The 17722-nt window shown below is 31.9% G+C and overlaps 1 protein-coding gene across 1 annotated transcript in view; it reads left to right on the top strand.

Moving 5' to 3' along the window:
* LOC111621508 (DDB1- and CUL4-associated factor 1-like) overlaps positions 1 to 17722 on the top strand; it is a 118963-nt gene that overhangs the window by 94331 nt on the left and 6910 nt on the right. Inside the window, exons 27-31 of the mRNA XM_023363666.1 lie at positions 450 to 516; positions 5914 to 5985; positions 7599 to 7655; positions 12131 to 12213; positions 12288 to 12372. Coding sequence (XP_023219434.1) covers positions 450 to 516; positions 5914 to 5985; positions 7599 to 7655; positions 12131 to 12213; positions 12288 to 12372 — 364 coding nt within the window. The remainder of the gene's footprint in view (positions 1 to 449; positions 517 to 5913; positions 5986 to 7598; positions 7656 to 12130; positions 12214 to 12287; positions 12373 to 17722) is intronic.

Here is a 17722-nt window from a genome sequence, read left to right as displayed (position 1 = left end):
TAACTTAATCATTTGATACTCTGAAAGCTTTATATAATTTCTAAAACATCATATGAGGAAACTTGGGTCATAAGAAATAGTTTATAATATTGCTTCTAATTTGAAACAATACGTAAGGAAGTATTTATAGGAAGTTAAAAAATTATGTATTAATATATATTTTAATTATAATTTTTTAGTAATGTAGCTATGTTATAGTTTCTTGTAAACTCAGCTGAAGAATCTATCAATAAAATATTAATTTTTAAAGCTAGCTAGTTGACTGTCAATAAATTTATTAAATACTAGAAATCTGTTACAATTAAAGATTACTTTATATATAATTAAGACTACACACTTCACATTAAAAAAAATTATAAAATGTTTACTCATTATGTTGCATTGTTTGGTTAATTCTTGAATCTATTGCTCTGTTTTAAATTATAAAATTAAATTTTAATTTATTGTAGGTTTCGTCCTGTTAGGACTTACAGAGATGCAGAAGGAAGTAGTAATTTTACATGCTGTTCATTTTCTGTAAGTGTATTGCTTGTATTCTTTGTTTAAAATCATATTATATTAATAAAATACAGTGGTACCTTGATATACGTCTGCTTTAGAATACGTCCTGTTTGGATGAAACAAATTTTGCTCGGTATACGACTTAATTCAATTATACGCGCCATCTATGAACAAGTAGCACTATCGGTGTACTAGACCAGACTAAACGTTCGTGCTGCCACGGTTTATAACTTTGTTAAATTTCTTCTGATTTTAATTTGTAAGTAAAATTTTATTATTTTTATTAATCATGAATTGCGAAAAGGCAAATGAAAAGCAACAGAAAAGTAAAAAATGACTAAAATCACAATGGAACTGAAAAAAGAGATTGTTGAGAAATATGAAGGTGGCATGCGTGTTTTAACTGTTGCATGCCGTATTCCAAGAACGACGATATCAACAATCGCAAAAAATAAAGACATTATTAAATCTGCTAACATTGTGAAAGGGGTTAAATCAAGTTCTAAACAGAGATTGAAGACATTAGATCATGTTGAGAAATTGCTTTTGCTTGGATAACTGAAAAACAGTGTGCTGACGACATCCTATCAGAAGCAATTATTTGCGAGAAAGCTAAAAAGATACATGCTGATCTCATGAAAAATCAAACAGGAACTAGCCAGGAAAGCGAGGTGTCAAAGCCAGCCATTTTTTTTTCACATGAGAATGGATTAATCATTTTTACATTACTTCTTATGGGAAAGGTTGGTTTGGTATACGTCCAATTCAGTATAAGTCCAAACATCNGCGAGCGTACGCTAGCTCCCGCATCCTGTAGTTTGCAGTGGCTCTTAGTGTACATTCTCTCAATGTACCCTATTAAAACGCAATCAAAAACACAAAAAACTGCATATAAAATAGCATCTAAAATAGAATAATAGAAGACCAGTTCTTCACAGTAACCCTTAATTTTGTCACTCTCCCCTGCAGGAGGATTTCGACATCTATATAATATAAAAACGCCCGTGTTCAAATGCAACATTGTGTCAAAATTTCAAAGCAATTGGTTAAGAACTTTTGGAGATTTAAGATTTTGAACAAACAAACATTTACATTTTTATTTATATAGATAAAGAATTTTTATTATTCAAATATTATGACTTGATCTCCAATGCAAATATAGTTATATCAGTGGCATACTGTAACTCGGTTATGAAGTGAGTAAAGAGAGAAAAATAAATGCTAAGTATTTATTTAAATCATGAGTAGGAAAAAATTTATGATAGAACAAGCATTCCCTTTCTATGTATTCCCAGGTTAGGCCACTGGGTTTTTGATGAATACATTTCTGTTTTAAAATTGCATTCTTTATGTATTTATTAATAAATGAAAATTTAACTATAAATATCTCAATAGCCTCAATATACTTTTAAAAAATCAAAAATTTATTAACTTATTTAACTTCCTAACACACCGGATTGAAATTTAAATCTTTTTAATTCAAACCAAATAACCAGAGCAAAAAATGTTTCTTTAGTGTTAACATTTTCAACATCTCTTCTGGGCTTTTCTTCAGGCATTTACTGAAATCCGTTGCAAGCTGATCTTTAAACTTTTGAACTTCTTTAAAAGGCATTTGATTTTGCATTCCAAAAGCGCACGCATTCCAATTTATTCAAACATCGTATGCTACTGTGAGATTTGAAATGTAAACTGCTTTTTAATTTAAAACATTATAAATGTAAATAAAATTAAATATTATTGTCCATTAGGACTTGCCATGCCATAGAAAGTGACATTTCCTCCTTAAAATTAATGCGTGTGGATTTGCATCCCACATTAAATATTTCCATTGCCTCCAATAGTTTGAGGTGATCGTGATGCGGGGTGGTGAGGATGATACGCGTTTCGTTAAAGTTGGCCGTGATGTCGATGTCTGTCGCATAAGTCGAGGGCTGCTGTGCGTTTATTGTGCAGTATGTCTGACTTATGCTTTTTTAATCGTACACTAAAGACCTTTTGGTTGAACCAACATATATCATCTCCCTATTGGATCTGTCATCCTTCATTGGGACCATGTAGATCCCTGGTAATCTGTCCGGATTCGGATGGTCCTTTCCATTCCTTAGTTTACTGTATAATGGCGGGCATTAATTTTAAGGAGGAAATGTTGCTTTCTAAGGCATGGCAAGTTCTAATGGACAATAACATTTAATTTTATTTACATTTATAATGTTCTAAATTAAAAAGCAGTTTGCATTTCAATTCTCACAGTAGCATATGATGTTTGAATAAATTGGAATGCGTGCGCTTTTGGAATGCAAAATCAAATGCCTTTTAAAGAAGTTCAAAAGTTTAAAGATCAGCTTGCAACGGATTTCAGTAAATGCCTGAAGAAGAGCCCAGAAGAGATGTTGAAAATGTTAACACTAAAGAAACATTTTTTGCTCTGGTTATTTGGTTTGAATTAAGAAGACTCATTAACTTAATCATTTGATACTCTGAAAGCTTTATATAATTTCTAAAACATCATATGAGGAAACTTGGGTCATAAGAAATAGTTTATAATATTGCTTCTAATTTGAAACAATACGTAAGGAAGTATTTATAGGAAGTTAAAAAATTATGTATTAATATATATTTTAATTATAATTTTTTAGTAATGTAGCTATGTTATAGTTTCTTGTAAACTCAGCTGAAGAATCTATCAATAAAATATTAATTTTTAAAGCTAGCTAGTTGACTGTCAATAAATTTATTAAATACTAGAAATCTGTTACAATTAAAGATTACTTTATATATAATTAAGACTACACACTTCACATTAAAAAAAATTATAAAATGTTTACTCATTATGTTGCATTGTTTGGTTAATTCTTGAATCTATTGCTCTGTTTTAAATTATAAAATTAAATTTTAATTTATTGTAGGTTTCGTCCTGTTAGGACTTACAGAGATGCAGAAGGAAGTAGTAATTTTACATGCTGTTCATTTTCTGTAAGTGTATTGCTTGTATTCTTTGTTTAAAATCATATTATATTAATAAAATACAGTGGTACCTTGATATACGTCTGCTTTAGAATACGTCCTGTTTGGATGAAACAAATTTTGCTCGGTATACGACTTAATTCAATTATACGCGCCATCTATGAACAAGTAGCACTATCGGTGTACTAGACCAGACTAAACGTTCGTGCTGCCACGGTTTATAACTTTGTTAAATTTCTTCTGATTTTAATTTGTAAGTAAAATTTTATTATTTTTATTAATCATGAATTGCGAAAAGGCAAATGAAAAGCAACAGAAAAGTAAAAAATGACTAAAATCACAATGGAACTGAAAAAAGAGATTGTTGAGAAATATGAAGGTGGCATGCGTGTTTTAACTGTTGCATGCCGTATTCCAAGAACGACGATATCAACAATCGCAAAAAATAAAGACATTATTAAATCTGCTAACATTGTGAAAGGGGTTAAATCAAGTTCTAAACAGAGATTGAAGACATTAGATCATGTTGAGAAATTGCTTTTGCTTGGATAACTGAAAAACAGTGTGCTGACGACATCCTATCAGAAGCAATTATTTGCGAGAAAGCTAAAAAGATACATGCTGATCTCATGAAAAATCAAACAGGAACTAGCCAGGAAAGCGAGGTGTCAAAGCCAGCCATTTTTTTTTCACATGAGAATGGATTAATCATTTTTACATTACTTCTTATGGGAAAGGTTGGTTTGGTATACGTCCAATTCAGTATAAGTCCAAACATCAGGAACGGATTAACGTCGTATACCAAGGTTCCACTGTATGTATATTAAAAACTTATGATAAAAAAATATCATAAAATAAGTTAAATATTAATAAATTACTATTTAATACAATGGAATCTGGCTAACTCAAAACCCCATTTGAGTTAACCAGATTCCATTGTATTAAATAGTAATTTAATACAATGGGGTTTTGATACAGTATTTTTATTACCTCTCCATAATTTTATAAATAAATTTATCCATTTATAAAATTAATATTAAGTAAATAGTATGTATATATGTGTATATACCTACTATTATGTATGTTATACATGCTTGAAAATTTAATCATTTAAATAATTTATTTCAGTAGAGCATCATTTATCCGAAAGTCAGTTATTCGAAAGAATTCCAGTCGGAAAATTTAAATTTTTGCTAGTGCTTTGGCGCAGCAATCTTTGGCTATATCTTGGGCTAATCCAATATTTTTTTTTGTTGTTGTTGATGTATGTGTTTTAGCTGGCAGCACTGAGCTTTTGTGTGGTGTTTTTCTGAGGACTGTGTGTCATGCTGAATCGAACGTTTTTGATACTAGATTAGCTTCTAAAGTATATTTTTTTGTTTTTATATTTTTCAATATATTTATTTTGTTTGTAAAAAATAAAGAAATAATTTTTAACGTTACAATAGCCACGATTATTATTTTAAAAAGTTTACGTTAGGCTTAACATCGACGAAAATTCAACACAAAGCAACACGCAATGGAGAAAAATTTCAACATGGGATAGGTTAATATATTTTCCGTATATAATCGGTTATCCGAACAACCCCAGTTCGCAATTGATTCGGATAAACGATGCTCTACTGTACTATCAATTTCTAGTTTTGTAGAGAACATATTGCAGTACATAATAAGAACACACCAAGCAAATATTTATATTTTAAATTCTTTACTATTAAAAATTTATATTTATCTAAGAATATCTGTATTTATAAGTTAAAATTCAATTCTCACAGTAGCATATGATGTTTGAATAAATTGGAATGTGTGCGCTTTTGGAATGCAAAATCAAATGCCTTTTAAAGAAGTTCAAAAGTTTAAAGATCAGCTTGCAACGGATTTCAGTAAATGCCTGAAGAAAAGCCCAGAAGAGATGTTGAAAATGTTAACACTAAAGAAACATTTTTTGCTCTGGTTATTTGGTTTGAATTAAAAAGATTTAAATTTCAATCCGGTGTGTTAGGAAGTTAAATAAGTTAATAAATTTTTGATTTTTTAAAAGTATATTGAGGCTATTGAGATATTTATAGTTAAATTTTCATTTATTAATAAATACATAAAGNTGATTTAAATGTGTATTAATATAATTAAAGATACAGTTAAATGAAATGCAGCATTTAATAAATACTATATCCAGATTCATTCATTATAGAAGGAATGTTTTATGTACAACAAAATTTATGCATGTGAATCTTAATTTTATTTTATTTTGTTGTTTGGCATTATATTTATATTAACAACTTGAGAATTATCAATATTTGTAAATCAAATATACAGTAATCCAAACTAGAATCTATAATTTTTTTTGTTATAATAAATAAGTTAATCACAAAGCTTTTATTAGAGTAATATTATTATAATATAACATAAATAAATAAATATCAGAAATTTTATTTGTTATTTTAGAAAACAGATCAATTTTTATTTTTGGGAACATTTGTTGGCGAATTAAAAGTTTATAATATTCATACAGGAAGTGTAAGTATAAGGTTTTCAATTGTTTTGATTTACTATTTAAATATTTTAAAAAATAAATTCAGTTGGAAATGATTTTGTAATATATAATTTTAAAACTGTTTTACAGTGTATCTAATATAATAAAGCTATATTGATGTTGTTTGCTGGCACAAAATGCTTGTCTACTAAAAAACAAAGTGATACAGTCAGTGAATATGTCATTTACTTTACCAGAAAAATCTAATACCTTGAAAAAGTCAAATCTCTATGTAGTACAACTGACACACTGTAGCTGAAAGTGCAAGGGACAGAGAAAAATTTTTGAGTTGTGGAATTATCATTGTTTTAATAAGATTGTAAAAATCACAGTATGGACAGTACAGGTATAAGTCTTGAATAATGGAATCTTATAGTCCAGGGATTGCTAACTTGCCAGATGTGGGCTTTCTATTCTGGAGCACAATGATCATTAGAGGGAGTGAATTTTCCTAATGAAAAAATAAAACCAATCCATCAAGAAGAAGAAAAAACTGTGACAAGTTTTATCAAACAGGTAGTACCCACAGAACCAGAACTCACAGTATCTGAACAAACAACAAAAAAGTGGCAAGGCTCAATTAAAACAGTAACTGACACTTAGAATAAATGAAGATAAAAATTCATAATAAGGAGTAAAAATTAAGTCATTTTCTGATTTGAGAAATATTAGAAGCAGATAAAACTAATTCAGAAAAAAATATTAATGATTTAACATGCATTATTATACTACTGATTTGTGTTCAACATCACTCTTGAAAATACTTGGTAAATAATTTTTTTTGTAATGCCGATAGACAGTTGTGTCATTAATTTTGTAGCATTACTTTGTAGCGTAACAAGAAAACTCTTACTCGTTGACATCATAGTCAGTTGTCAACTTATACTATGAGGGGATGATATCACAGTAGGCTTGGACATAGTCACCTATATCTCCAAGATGTGGCATGAAAGAAAGATGTCAACATTAGTGGTAATTCAGATGTAATCAAGTTTATAATGGGAACCAAATATATTTATGTGAATACATAAATAATATAAAGTAATAAATATATTTATTACTCTACATTTATGTATTAATTAGTTTTTCAAACCAGATAAGTCTTAAGAAAATATAATTAATCACAAGTAAATTCTATAAAAATTGATTCATAAACATCAGAACAACTAAATAAGGGTTTATTGTAAATATCAAAGCTTATTTAAATACAGTTCAAAATTTTAAAAAAAGTTTGTTTTCCATAATTAAGCAGCATAATTCTGATTAAATATAATAACTTAAGTCTACATGAGTTATGCTGGCATAATGAAATTAATGACATTTGACTTACCAAAAGTCTACCCTGCCATTTTGAAGGACTTGGGTTTGGTTTGGATACTGAAATTTTCATAGACAGCATGTTTTCCCTCTTTTTGTCTGCAGATCAAAAAGATAATATATATCTTCTTTTATGATTCAGTAATTCAATAAAATATAAATGTTTAGTGGCAAAAATATTTCTTCTTACAAAATTTATTTTAAATATGAAGATTAATTATATTATATTATATTAAGATTAAAATTATATAAATTTTATAAAATGGTTTTTTTTATATAGGAAGAAGTAACTTATGCATGTCATGAATCAGAGCTGACACATTGTGAACCATCAAGGGTAAGATTAAAGAAAATATTGTGTCTTATTTATTCTGGAAGTTCCATCTTAATTACTTTGTAAAAAAAATTTAATTAATGTATTTAAATATATCAGGGATGATCAATAAATAATCAGCATAAAACATAATGAATACATTTTCTTTTATATGTAATTGCCCTCATTGTTGAGACATTTATCACACTGTTGCAAGTCTCGTGATTCTGTGTTCTAAAACAAAGTGTGGACAGCACTCCATACAACTCAGTCAGATTGAAATCATCTACCATTTCACACTTTGTTGGCTCATCAAAGGCACAGAAGTTTCCTGGTCTTTACTTGGGCTAGGCTTAGTTTGGGTTGTCTATTCATACTTATAATGTGTTGACAAATTTCTATGGGTACTAGTCTATTTTACAGTTAGGATCCATAGTATGGTACATTAGATGCTTGCATTCTACCAGTTCTGACTTTGGCATTTTGTTTTGGGATTGTATTCAAAGATCTACAATTTGTAATATGTTATCAGATTTTTGAGAAAATTATCATTGCTCCATATCCATTTTAAAGATTTTTGCACAGTTCTTGTGATGCTTCTTTTGCTGCATTGTGAGGTCTTTTTGATCCAACTTAGCATGCTCAACTCCTGTGTCAAAATCTCATGAATGGTGAAGCAATTCAGATTCATTTCACTGCTGATCATTTGTATTCTCAACCATCAATCTGATCTCATGAGTGTCTTAACTTTTTCCACATTATTTATTTTTAATAAACACAATCTTCCTGAGTGGGCTTGATCTTTTACACTTTTATGATCCTCTGTAAATACCTTGTGTCATTTGAACACTTGTGCCTTGGATAATGAGTGATGTCCATAGATCCACTTCACTTTTTTGTATATTTGTGTTCCATTTTCAACAAGTCTTACACAGGATTTAATCACATGACATTCTAAATGCCATTGTTCCATTTCCATAACTGAGCACTTATACAGTACACACACTACAGTAAATCACTCTAGAACAAAACATTCTACCACTGACAAGTTGCAACTTGAACTGTAGGTCAATTAGACTGCTTTTTTTCAAATATAGTACATTGGTTGTATGCCTATAATATTGTCACTTTGTACACTATGTACAGTGTTTATTACTTTCCTGCTATAATTCATAAACCACCAGACACTGGTTATTATTCCTTGATGTGTGCCTGATTGATGGGCTGACAGCGTGTAGTTTTTAGGATTTTCTTCATTTGTTTACACTTAAATAGGCACCAGTTTTCTATAGAAAGTCCTCATGAGATACTTCTTCTCTTGGCAGATCATCTTAATGTTGCATTGTCTTATTCCAAAGCAACAACAATAACTAAAATTTTCTTATCAGTCGATAAAATGATAAAGTTATTTATTTTAATTTTAAACATCCCTAACTCGACACTGGAGTGTATTAACAAAATCTTCAAATCTGTTACCGGTGTGTTCTCCCACGATAACAAAAACGCAAAAAAATAAATAAATAGTTCGTTACTAATGTTTTTGAACGTTGTTCTTCAGGTAACATTGAATTTCTGATGGAATGCTGATCGAAAAAAACAATTTGAAATTCGAACATGCGCTTCCCAATTATCATTGCTTCATTGAGAATGCACTTTTCGCAAGGGACTCGAACATCTTAGTGCAGGCGAATGCTAGGCTAGTGGCTGTGCAAGAAAGACTAACTATCAACCTAAGGAGATGCTATCACAATAAAATCCGGTGTATCCTAAAGTTCCAAGTGCCTAAGAATCATACACACCCCATGTTTCCGTTTGTTGTTTGGGATTATCTACAGTTACCTGCTTTCATTGTAGAAGTCTTGAGCTTGGGACCTAAATTTACACCCCCTCCTATGAAAGAGGATTTAAACCTCATCTCTGACTTTGAGGCACTACTGGTAGGCCTATTGGACATAAGTAAGAATACTACTGATGAAAGGCCACGCATACAATTACAACAACTAAGGCCCCGTACAATGTAAAACAGCTGAGAACAAAATTAAGGCGCACACACCGTTGGATGCAGCAGAATGGAGTCATGCTAGTTAGGACCGACAAGACTAAGCTCTGGTCCTTATGAGGTGCACTACTTATGATCGACTGTTATTGGAGCACATTGATCGTACCCAATCTGACATCGTACAAAGCAATACTGTTGACAAATTACAGGCTAGAGTTAAGTGCTTTGCAAATACCAAACTAGCTAAATGCCTGGAGATGGGAAATATCATTGTTGATTCGCCCAATACACTGAAGCTGTTTGCATTCACTAAAATCCACAAGATAGGGCAATAACTTTGCCCAGTTATTGATAAGGCTAGAGCACCGACACACAAACTGGAGAAGCTCACACACAAGCTACTCACTCCCTACTTAGAAGGCTATCTGTATACTCTGAATGACTCTGTGAACCTCTTAACCCTCCTCAAGCAGATCATTATACCTCCTCAATTTCTCATGGTATTGGACTTTAAGTCCCTATTCCTGTCGATTCAACTCCAACCCGTCTTTTGCACCATCAGAGATCTCCTATTCAACATCATAAATGATAACACCTTACACCAGCAAATCCTGGAGATGGAATATCTATTGTGTTATAATTCGTTTTTCCAATTCAAGGGTATGGTATACACACAAGGAAGAGGAGTCCTGATGGATAGTCCCATCTCAGGGGACTTATGTGAGATGGTGATTAGATAACTGGAATCCAAAGTCCTCCCGCACCACCTTCCTAACATTGTTTTATATAAGAGGTATGTCGATTACATTATCATCTTATGGAAGGAAATTCCAGACATCTCAGCCTTTGTTGACTCTGTGAATGATAACTCGTACAGCTTGACCCTTGAAATAGATCAAGTGCACCCCACGGAGGTCCATTTCCTCAATTTTAACATCAAGATTGAAGGGACAGCAATCCATGCAGGGGTGTTCCGTAAACCAGGATGAAAGGGCATGTACATACCGTCAGCTCATGTGACCCACCACAGTATAAAGTCGCAGCCTTTAAAGCCGTAATTAAAGAATGCACACTCACTTGTCCACGCAACAAGCTCTCCAGACTGAGCTAATGCATACGCAACACGGATACTGCTAATGCATATGCCTATGAACATGGATACTGCAAGCTCACATGCAGGTTGATCGACAAATTTCACTGATATCAAAATCCTGCCCAAGTCCTTTCCCAAGGCAAAGCCCAACCCAAGAAAGATAAAATCATTCCGGTCACTTATAACCCTTATCTCAGATCGCTGTATGCTGAGATCTAAAAAGAGCCACATTTGCATTGCTTATAGAAGGGTGCATCTGTATTTAACATCCTACATAACGGAAAAGATGAGCCTGACCGGGAAAGACTTTCCAGTGTATACAACATCCCGATTAAAGATCACAGATGCGATAGAAACCTAGTCTATGTAGGCTCTACGAAATGCTCCTTAGGGGTTAGATTGAAAGAACATGCAGCTGATATAAAGAATGAAAAGACCACCACTGCTCTGGCCATTTATGCATTGGATCCAGACATAGAGCTGGATTTTAATCAGGCCAGAATTATCTGCACTACACAGCACACACAACACCTCAGGTGGTTAGAGGCTGCCACTGTATACATAGCTAGCCTTAGCAGTAATAACTGCATCAATCACAAAGAAGAGATAATTCTATCAGTAGCATGGCAGGCACTTATGAACAAAAATCTATGATTACCATCAATCACTTGAGAGCACATGCCTAAGAAAACATAATCGGGAAGCACGTGTTTGAATTTCAAATTTGTTTTCTTTGATCGGCATTCCATCAGAAATTCGATATTATCTGAAGAACCTTTTCGGTTCAAAAACATTAGTAACAAACTATTTATTTATTTTTTTGCGTTTTTGTCATCGTGGGAGAACACACCGGTAACAGGTTTGAAGATTTTGTTAATTTTAATTGTAAGTTAAGCTAAATTAATTCTAAGTTTCTTCTTTTTTACAATCTTCTATAATAGATTCAATTTGACAAATTTCAATTTAAATATTCTCTCTGTGACTTCTGTAAGTGCATAAAACTTTACATTTAATTAATGAATTGATGAGAATAAAATTCTTCCATGATTAAAATATAGTTGCCTGCTACCATGGATCAAGGTTTGAGCTCACCCCACACACCATTATTTATCACGGCAGTTTAGATCAAAGAACTGTTTTTCTTTTTTCTCATCCATGCTGGCACATTCCATTGTGAATCAGTCCTTTTATAACAGGTATAATTGTGATCTCCCCCATACAATATTAAAATAATATTCAAATGTTGTTATTCCATTCAGAATCTTAGTAATCTGCTGCAATTTTTCAACCTTTCTGTATATTAAATGCTTTTTTATAATTCAGTTGAAATTTAACATTGTTAATAATTTAATGCGTGGTATTGGAATCAGTTTTAATTAAAAATTTTTATACATAAATGATTTTCAGGATGGAAAATTGTTGTTGACATCGTCGGCTTGGAGGCGTCCTCTGTCTGCCCTGTGGACTTTTACCGATACCTTTGAAATGAAGTAAATTTAATATTTCAATTTAACATTTAAATAAATTATAGCTTTTAAATAATCTTTATTGCTATTTATGGTAGGCACTCTTTTGAGGAGGATTATTATATGGAATTTAGCAAATTATCACAAGAAAGAATTGTAGGAACGAAATATGAAACTGCTCATGTAAGTATCAATATTATGTTTTAATACAATGCATTTTTGCTAATTTGAATTTCCACTTAGTTCAAACTTATTTTTTCCTCTTTTTTTTTCTGCTACATGTTCCAGTTAAAAACAAAAATAATAAATAAATTATTTTTAAAAAACATAAAATAATTATGTGTTTGGTACTTATATTAAATATAAGTACCAAATATAATACAGTAGATTTCAATAACATAAAATGGAAGGGACAGAGAAAGTGTTTAACTTAACCTGTCCCATGTTGTTCTCTAGTATTTTCGTGTTGACCTCATTTGACCTGACCTGTCAACCCCAAATATACTTGTTTCTGCATCGGAATGTTTTTGATACTAGATGTTGCTGTAAGGATTTGGACTCTTTTTGGAGTTTTAAAAGCTTAAACTATTATAAAGTTTTATCATTATTTCCCTTCTTCCTCCAGTTTCCTCTTCCTGGGGGTTAGGTGTAGACCTTTTGACCTATCAGACATATTGTGTCACTTCGAAAAGGTGAACTTCTAGACTTTCAAAGACGTTTAGGATGACCGAGGAAGTTCTCCCCTCATAACGGGATTATTCATTTCCACCTGCGTTACAATGTACAAATTAGTAGCCAATTAACAAGAATCTCCACCTGTTACATGATAGAGAATAACAAAAAGGTCAACTGCAAGGGTAGCCCTATCTGATCAAATGACTCACAATTACACAATCATCACCCTGGTAGCCCCGCAGATGTTCTGAACTTAGCCACCTGTGGCAATTAATTCAGTAAGTTTGACAACTAGTTCAATAAATTTATGGAGAGAAAGTGTCACGATAACGGGTAGAAAATGTAATAAATCAAAAGTACAGTTCGATTCCTGACAAGTAAAGTAAACAACTCTTGATGCAGGCGATTGCATCAGATTTTTCCCCAATAATTTCCCCTCCAGGACATGTATAAAAAGGGGTCTCGCACCTCAGGGCGGACAGCCGGGCAGATACCCACAGCGGACGTCCACAGCTGAGAGTATCACCAGTGGACATCAGGGGACACCAGACCCATACCGCCATTCCGTCCGTCACAACCCTTGCCTTCCCGCCATAATCACCAACCTGATTAAAAGGAGAGGACTGCCGATCCTGGTGCGTCACACCAACATCCCATACAATGAGATTGGGAACTTGAGAGGTAATCACATAGCCAAATTTTGATACTCTCTCTCTTTTGTTCCTCGTCGCTCTCTCGATCATAGTTTGAGCTTAGACAATATTATGTCTTTAGAGTTAGATAATAATTCGACTTATCAGCCGAATTATTCCCTTTTGTAGCCTTTTTGATTTGTATTCGTTTGTATTGTTTTAGAGAATTAAATATGTTATTCTTATATTTAATTATGTATCATCCTTGAGTACAGCTGGTACCTTGTCATGATCTCACTATCCTTCCCACTCAATTAACCTAAGCCATCTCTGACAGGGCCGCCAGTAAGTGGGGAGAAACTCAGCGCTCTACCCCCTTGGTTCTCACATTGCTATGCATCATAATTTTTATATTAAAATGAACTTTCAAAAACAGTTTAACCCAATTATAACGTCATCCATGGGACCGGCACTTTTTTTGACATGAGTGTCATTATCTGTGGGGGTCATAATTTCAGTCTCATAAAAAGTACCAAGTGTTTAAGAATCTATTATAAAATCAGTTCTAATTTAACATCATATTATTACCATAAAATTATTTCTTAATGGTAATACAGTATACTGTATCTAGTATGGTAATAATAATTTATTATCGTATGTATAAAAGTGCAAACTAAATGTTTAAATCAACATTGAACAGAAACGTACGCGGCAAAATAATTAATCAATTAACAAACACCTTATTTGTTGCCAAGGGAGTTTATTAAAAACTAATGTTTTCGATCTACTCCATAGATCATCCTCAGGTTGAAACATTCGAATTTGGAATAACAAAAAATAGAACACCAAATTCAAATTCAAAGAGATAAATACGACAACGTAGCAACTAATTAAAATAAAAATTAAAGCGTAAAAATACATAAATGTAAAAATAAATAACATACAACTATTAAATATTATTATAAGCCACTATCTGTTAACCAATAAAAATCATTAAGGTTCCCATAACGCGATTGCAGATATGGCTCAGCATGGAAGTACACCATTTCTTAATGGCGTACTTCCATGCTGAGGGTAGGCCCTCTGCATCTCTGGCGTTAATGCATTTTTCATCTAGCTTGCTCCTATATATTTCCATTTTTTCGGCAGTTTTCGCTAAAGTTGGGGAGTGCACTTGTCTGATGATTTCTGCATCCTCCCACCTAACTGCAGATACTTGGGCCTGAGCCATCTGGGCCAGAACCGTTGCGTTAGATCTTTTTCTAATATCATATTTATGCTCTCTGACCCTTACTTCTATGTTTCTCGTTGTAACTCCTATGTAACCTGTACTGTTAGTAAATCTACAGGTACCTATGCAACTATTGAATAAAAATGTCATTATTTAATTAAACATATTTCTTGCTATAGCTAAGCAGTATTTGTGTTGAATATTTTAGTTGTAAATGATTTTTTTTAACTCTTCTTTTTCCTTGATAAATAAAAGTGCACATTCTATTTTTACTTTTTTTTTTTTTCAACCAGAATACAGTAAAAATTTTTGGGGCCAAGTGCAAAATGGGTGATGACTTAAATTCACAAAGTACCTTTTCATAAATATCATGGGCCAAAAATAGAGTGCAGTTATTTATGCCATAAAATATGGCAATGCATTTTAATATATACATCATGTTGCTATTATTTATTAAATTTTTAGTAATAATGTCATATTTTCATATATTTGATAATTTAAATATTTTATTTTAGTGATTCAATTTATTTTGATACACCTCTGATTTCTTCAGATTGTTTAACTAGTCTGTANAAGTGGATGATGAAATTATTTGCCAAGTGTCAATAAATTCACCAAGTTGTGACATTGAATTAGAAGAAATAAAAAGCATTCTTGTCATCACCCAGTTAACTTACTCTCTAGATCTTGCTTCCAGTGCTTTTGGCTGTTCCTTAATTAATTAACTCTCAAAATGGGCCACAAAGGGATGTGTTTTTCGCAAGCATGGAGGACATATCGAATATGACTGCTCAACTCCAGAAGATTCCAAAGGAAGCATTCCAAGCCTGCTTTCATGCTTGATCAATGGACAAGTATGTCTGTGCGGGAGAGGCCTGCTTTGAAGGTGATTACATCTGCATTGCTATATCTCATGCCAATATAGTGCAAGATGTCAATTCCGGAAACTTTTTGACTTCCCCTTGTATTAAATTTAAGATTATAATTGCAAAGGCTGGAACAGTAAAGGTATAACATTGCCAGGTTTAATTGGGAAACAAATACTAAGAAATTTCTGTGGTTATGTTAGGTTCTGTTCCTTACCATTCAGGGAATGATCAAAGTCATGATGGACACAAAGAAAAGACTCTGTTATTGTGACATTGTCATGATGCCAGTCTGCAATTTTTAATATTTTTAATTAATATAATTTTTTTAAACTGCCCTGTGGATGCAAAGATGGTAATTTATTTAATTTAAAATACCTCAAATTAATAGTGTCTTGCCCCTGTGCATCACACTTTTCCTGTTAGCAATTGAATTGTCTGGTCATCTATCTAACTCTTTTCAGGAGAAAATTTTTGAATTGAAATAACATGACTTTCGGTTTGCACTGGAAGTTCATATGTAGTTAATTAGGGCCCCTACCCTTAAGCTTTTCATGTCTGGTCTCAGCTTTCATCTATTTAACTTCATTCTCGAGATTAAGGAAGGACAGGCATACAACAATGGGAATTTATAGGTCTACAATTTTTTCAAATTGCAATCTAATGATTACAAGACAGAACAAATTAAACAAAATAATAATAATAATAATCTGGTTGAGATAGCAGCTTAACCTATGTCTACTGCCTACCTTATTATTTAGTATTTAATTAATTACATAATCATATTATAACCTGATAATTCAGCAGTTTGTTTGACTTTAACTTTAAATTGGGTTTTTGAATTGTTCATATATTAAACAAATTCTTGTTATAGTATCATTGTCATAAATTGCTTTTATTATTCTTAGTCTCTTTAGATTTATATAATAAAATTCTATTTAATGTTATTTTTTCTTTAACACATTAAATATGACATATCAACTGATAAATTATGAACTAAACTATTTAATAAATTTTACATAAATTAGAACCAAACTGCCAGAGACAGTCTTACAAGTACAGAAAGCATCTGTCGTCTTTATGAAGTGGGACGTTGTAGGGAAGAAGACGACGAGGTTTGCGAAACTTTTGATAAATGTAATTAATTATCACTATTTGAATCAAATTACTTATAATTTTCTAATCATATTAGGATGCCGAAGAAGACGACGAAGAAGAATCGGACGATTTAGACGACGACGACAGCGAAGACGACGATGCAGATGCGGACGACGCAGACGACGACGTGGAGGATAACGATGGTAGCTTGATATTTTAAAATGAAATTTTAAATATTTAAGGACATTATTTATTTCAAAATAAATAAATTTTTCAGCAGAACCAGAAAATCTAGAGAACGATAACGAAGATGGTGTCGAGGACATGCTCACTTCAACCGAAGAAGAATCGGATGACGATAATGTTCTATTTGCACTAAATACAATTTAAACATTATTTATAAATGTATAGACAATTTAGTTGTCCTATGGACAACTTAAAAGTATTTTATTTGTTATTGTTGGATGTATATAATGTTAAAAATTTCATACATTTTTAAACTTTGTATATACTTTGTATGTACAGTAATTTGAAAAATAAATCCAGTATTGAATTTCTTAAAAACTAATAAGATTTCTCTTAGTGTGAACATAACACAAATTGTACATTTTTTATTTGCAGAAAGTTCAAAATGTTATCTCTGGAGTCTGTACATTCAAAGTGTTTTTTGCAGCATGTAGCAATTACAGCCAGTTCACAGCATTTTCCAGTCTACCCTTTATGTAAACTTTATCTGATCTTCTATATATCAGGTCAGTCCATAAGTTCCTGCGTATTTTTTGACCTTGAGAAAAATCTTGTTTTGCTGTTAAAAATTCCAGTCTAATGTGATACTTTTTACACTGAAGTGTTAAATTGGATCTCATTCATATAATATGTTCAGAATTGGGAACATTTCAGTTGTTTATTTTCGTTAAAATGGAAGTAACAGATGAATATAAGAGACATGTTTTATACTTTTTATTTTTAAGTGATGAGAATGCTACAAATGCAGCCAAAAAATTAAATACTGTTCATAATCAAACTGTAAT

This window comes from Centruroides sculpturatus, unplaced genomic scaffold (genome assembly GCF_000671375.1).
Source record: "Centruroides sculpturatus isolate CEXI.00-Female unplaced genomic scaffold, Cexi_2.0 scaffold45, whole genome shotgun sequence".
Classification (NCBI taxonomy): Eukaryota; Metazoa; Arthropoda; class Arachnida; order Scorpiones; family Buthidae; genus Centruroides; species Centruroides sculpturatus.
Note: the sequence above shows the minus strand (reverse complement) of the source record. Positions and strands in the feature narration are given on the sequence as shown.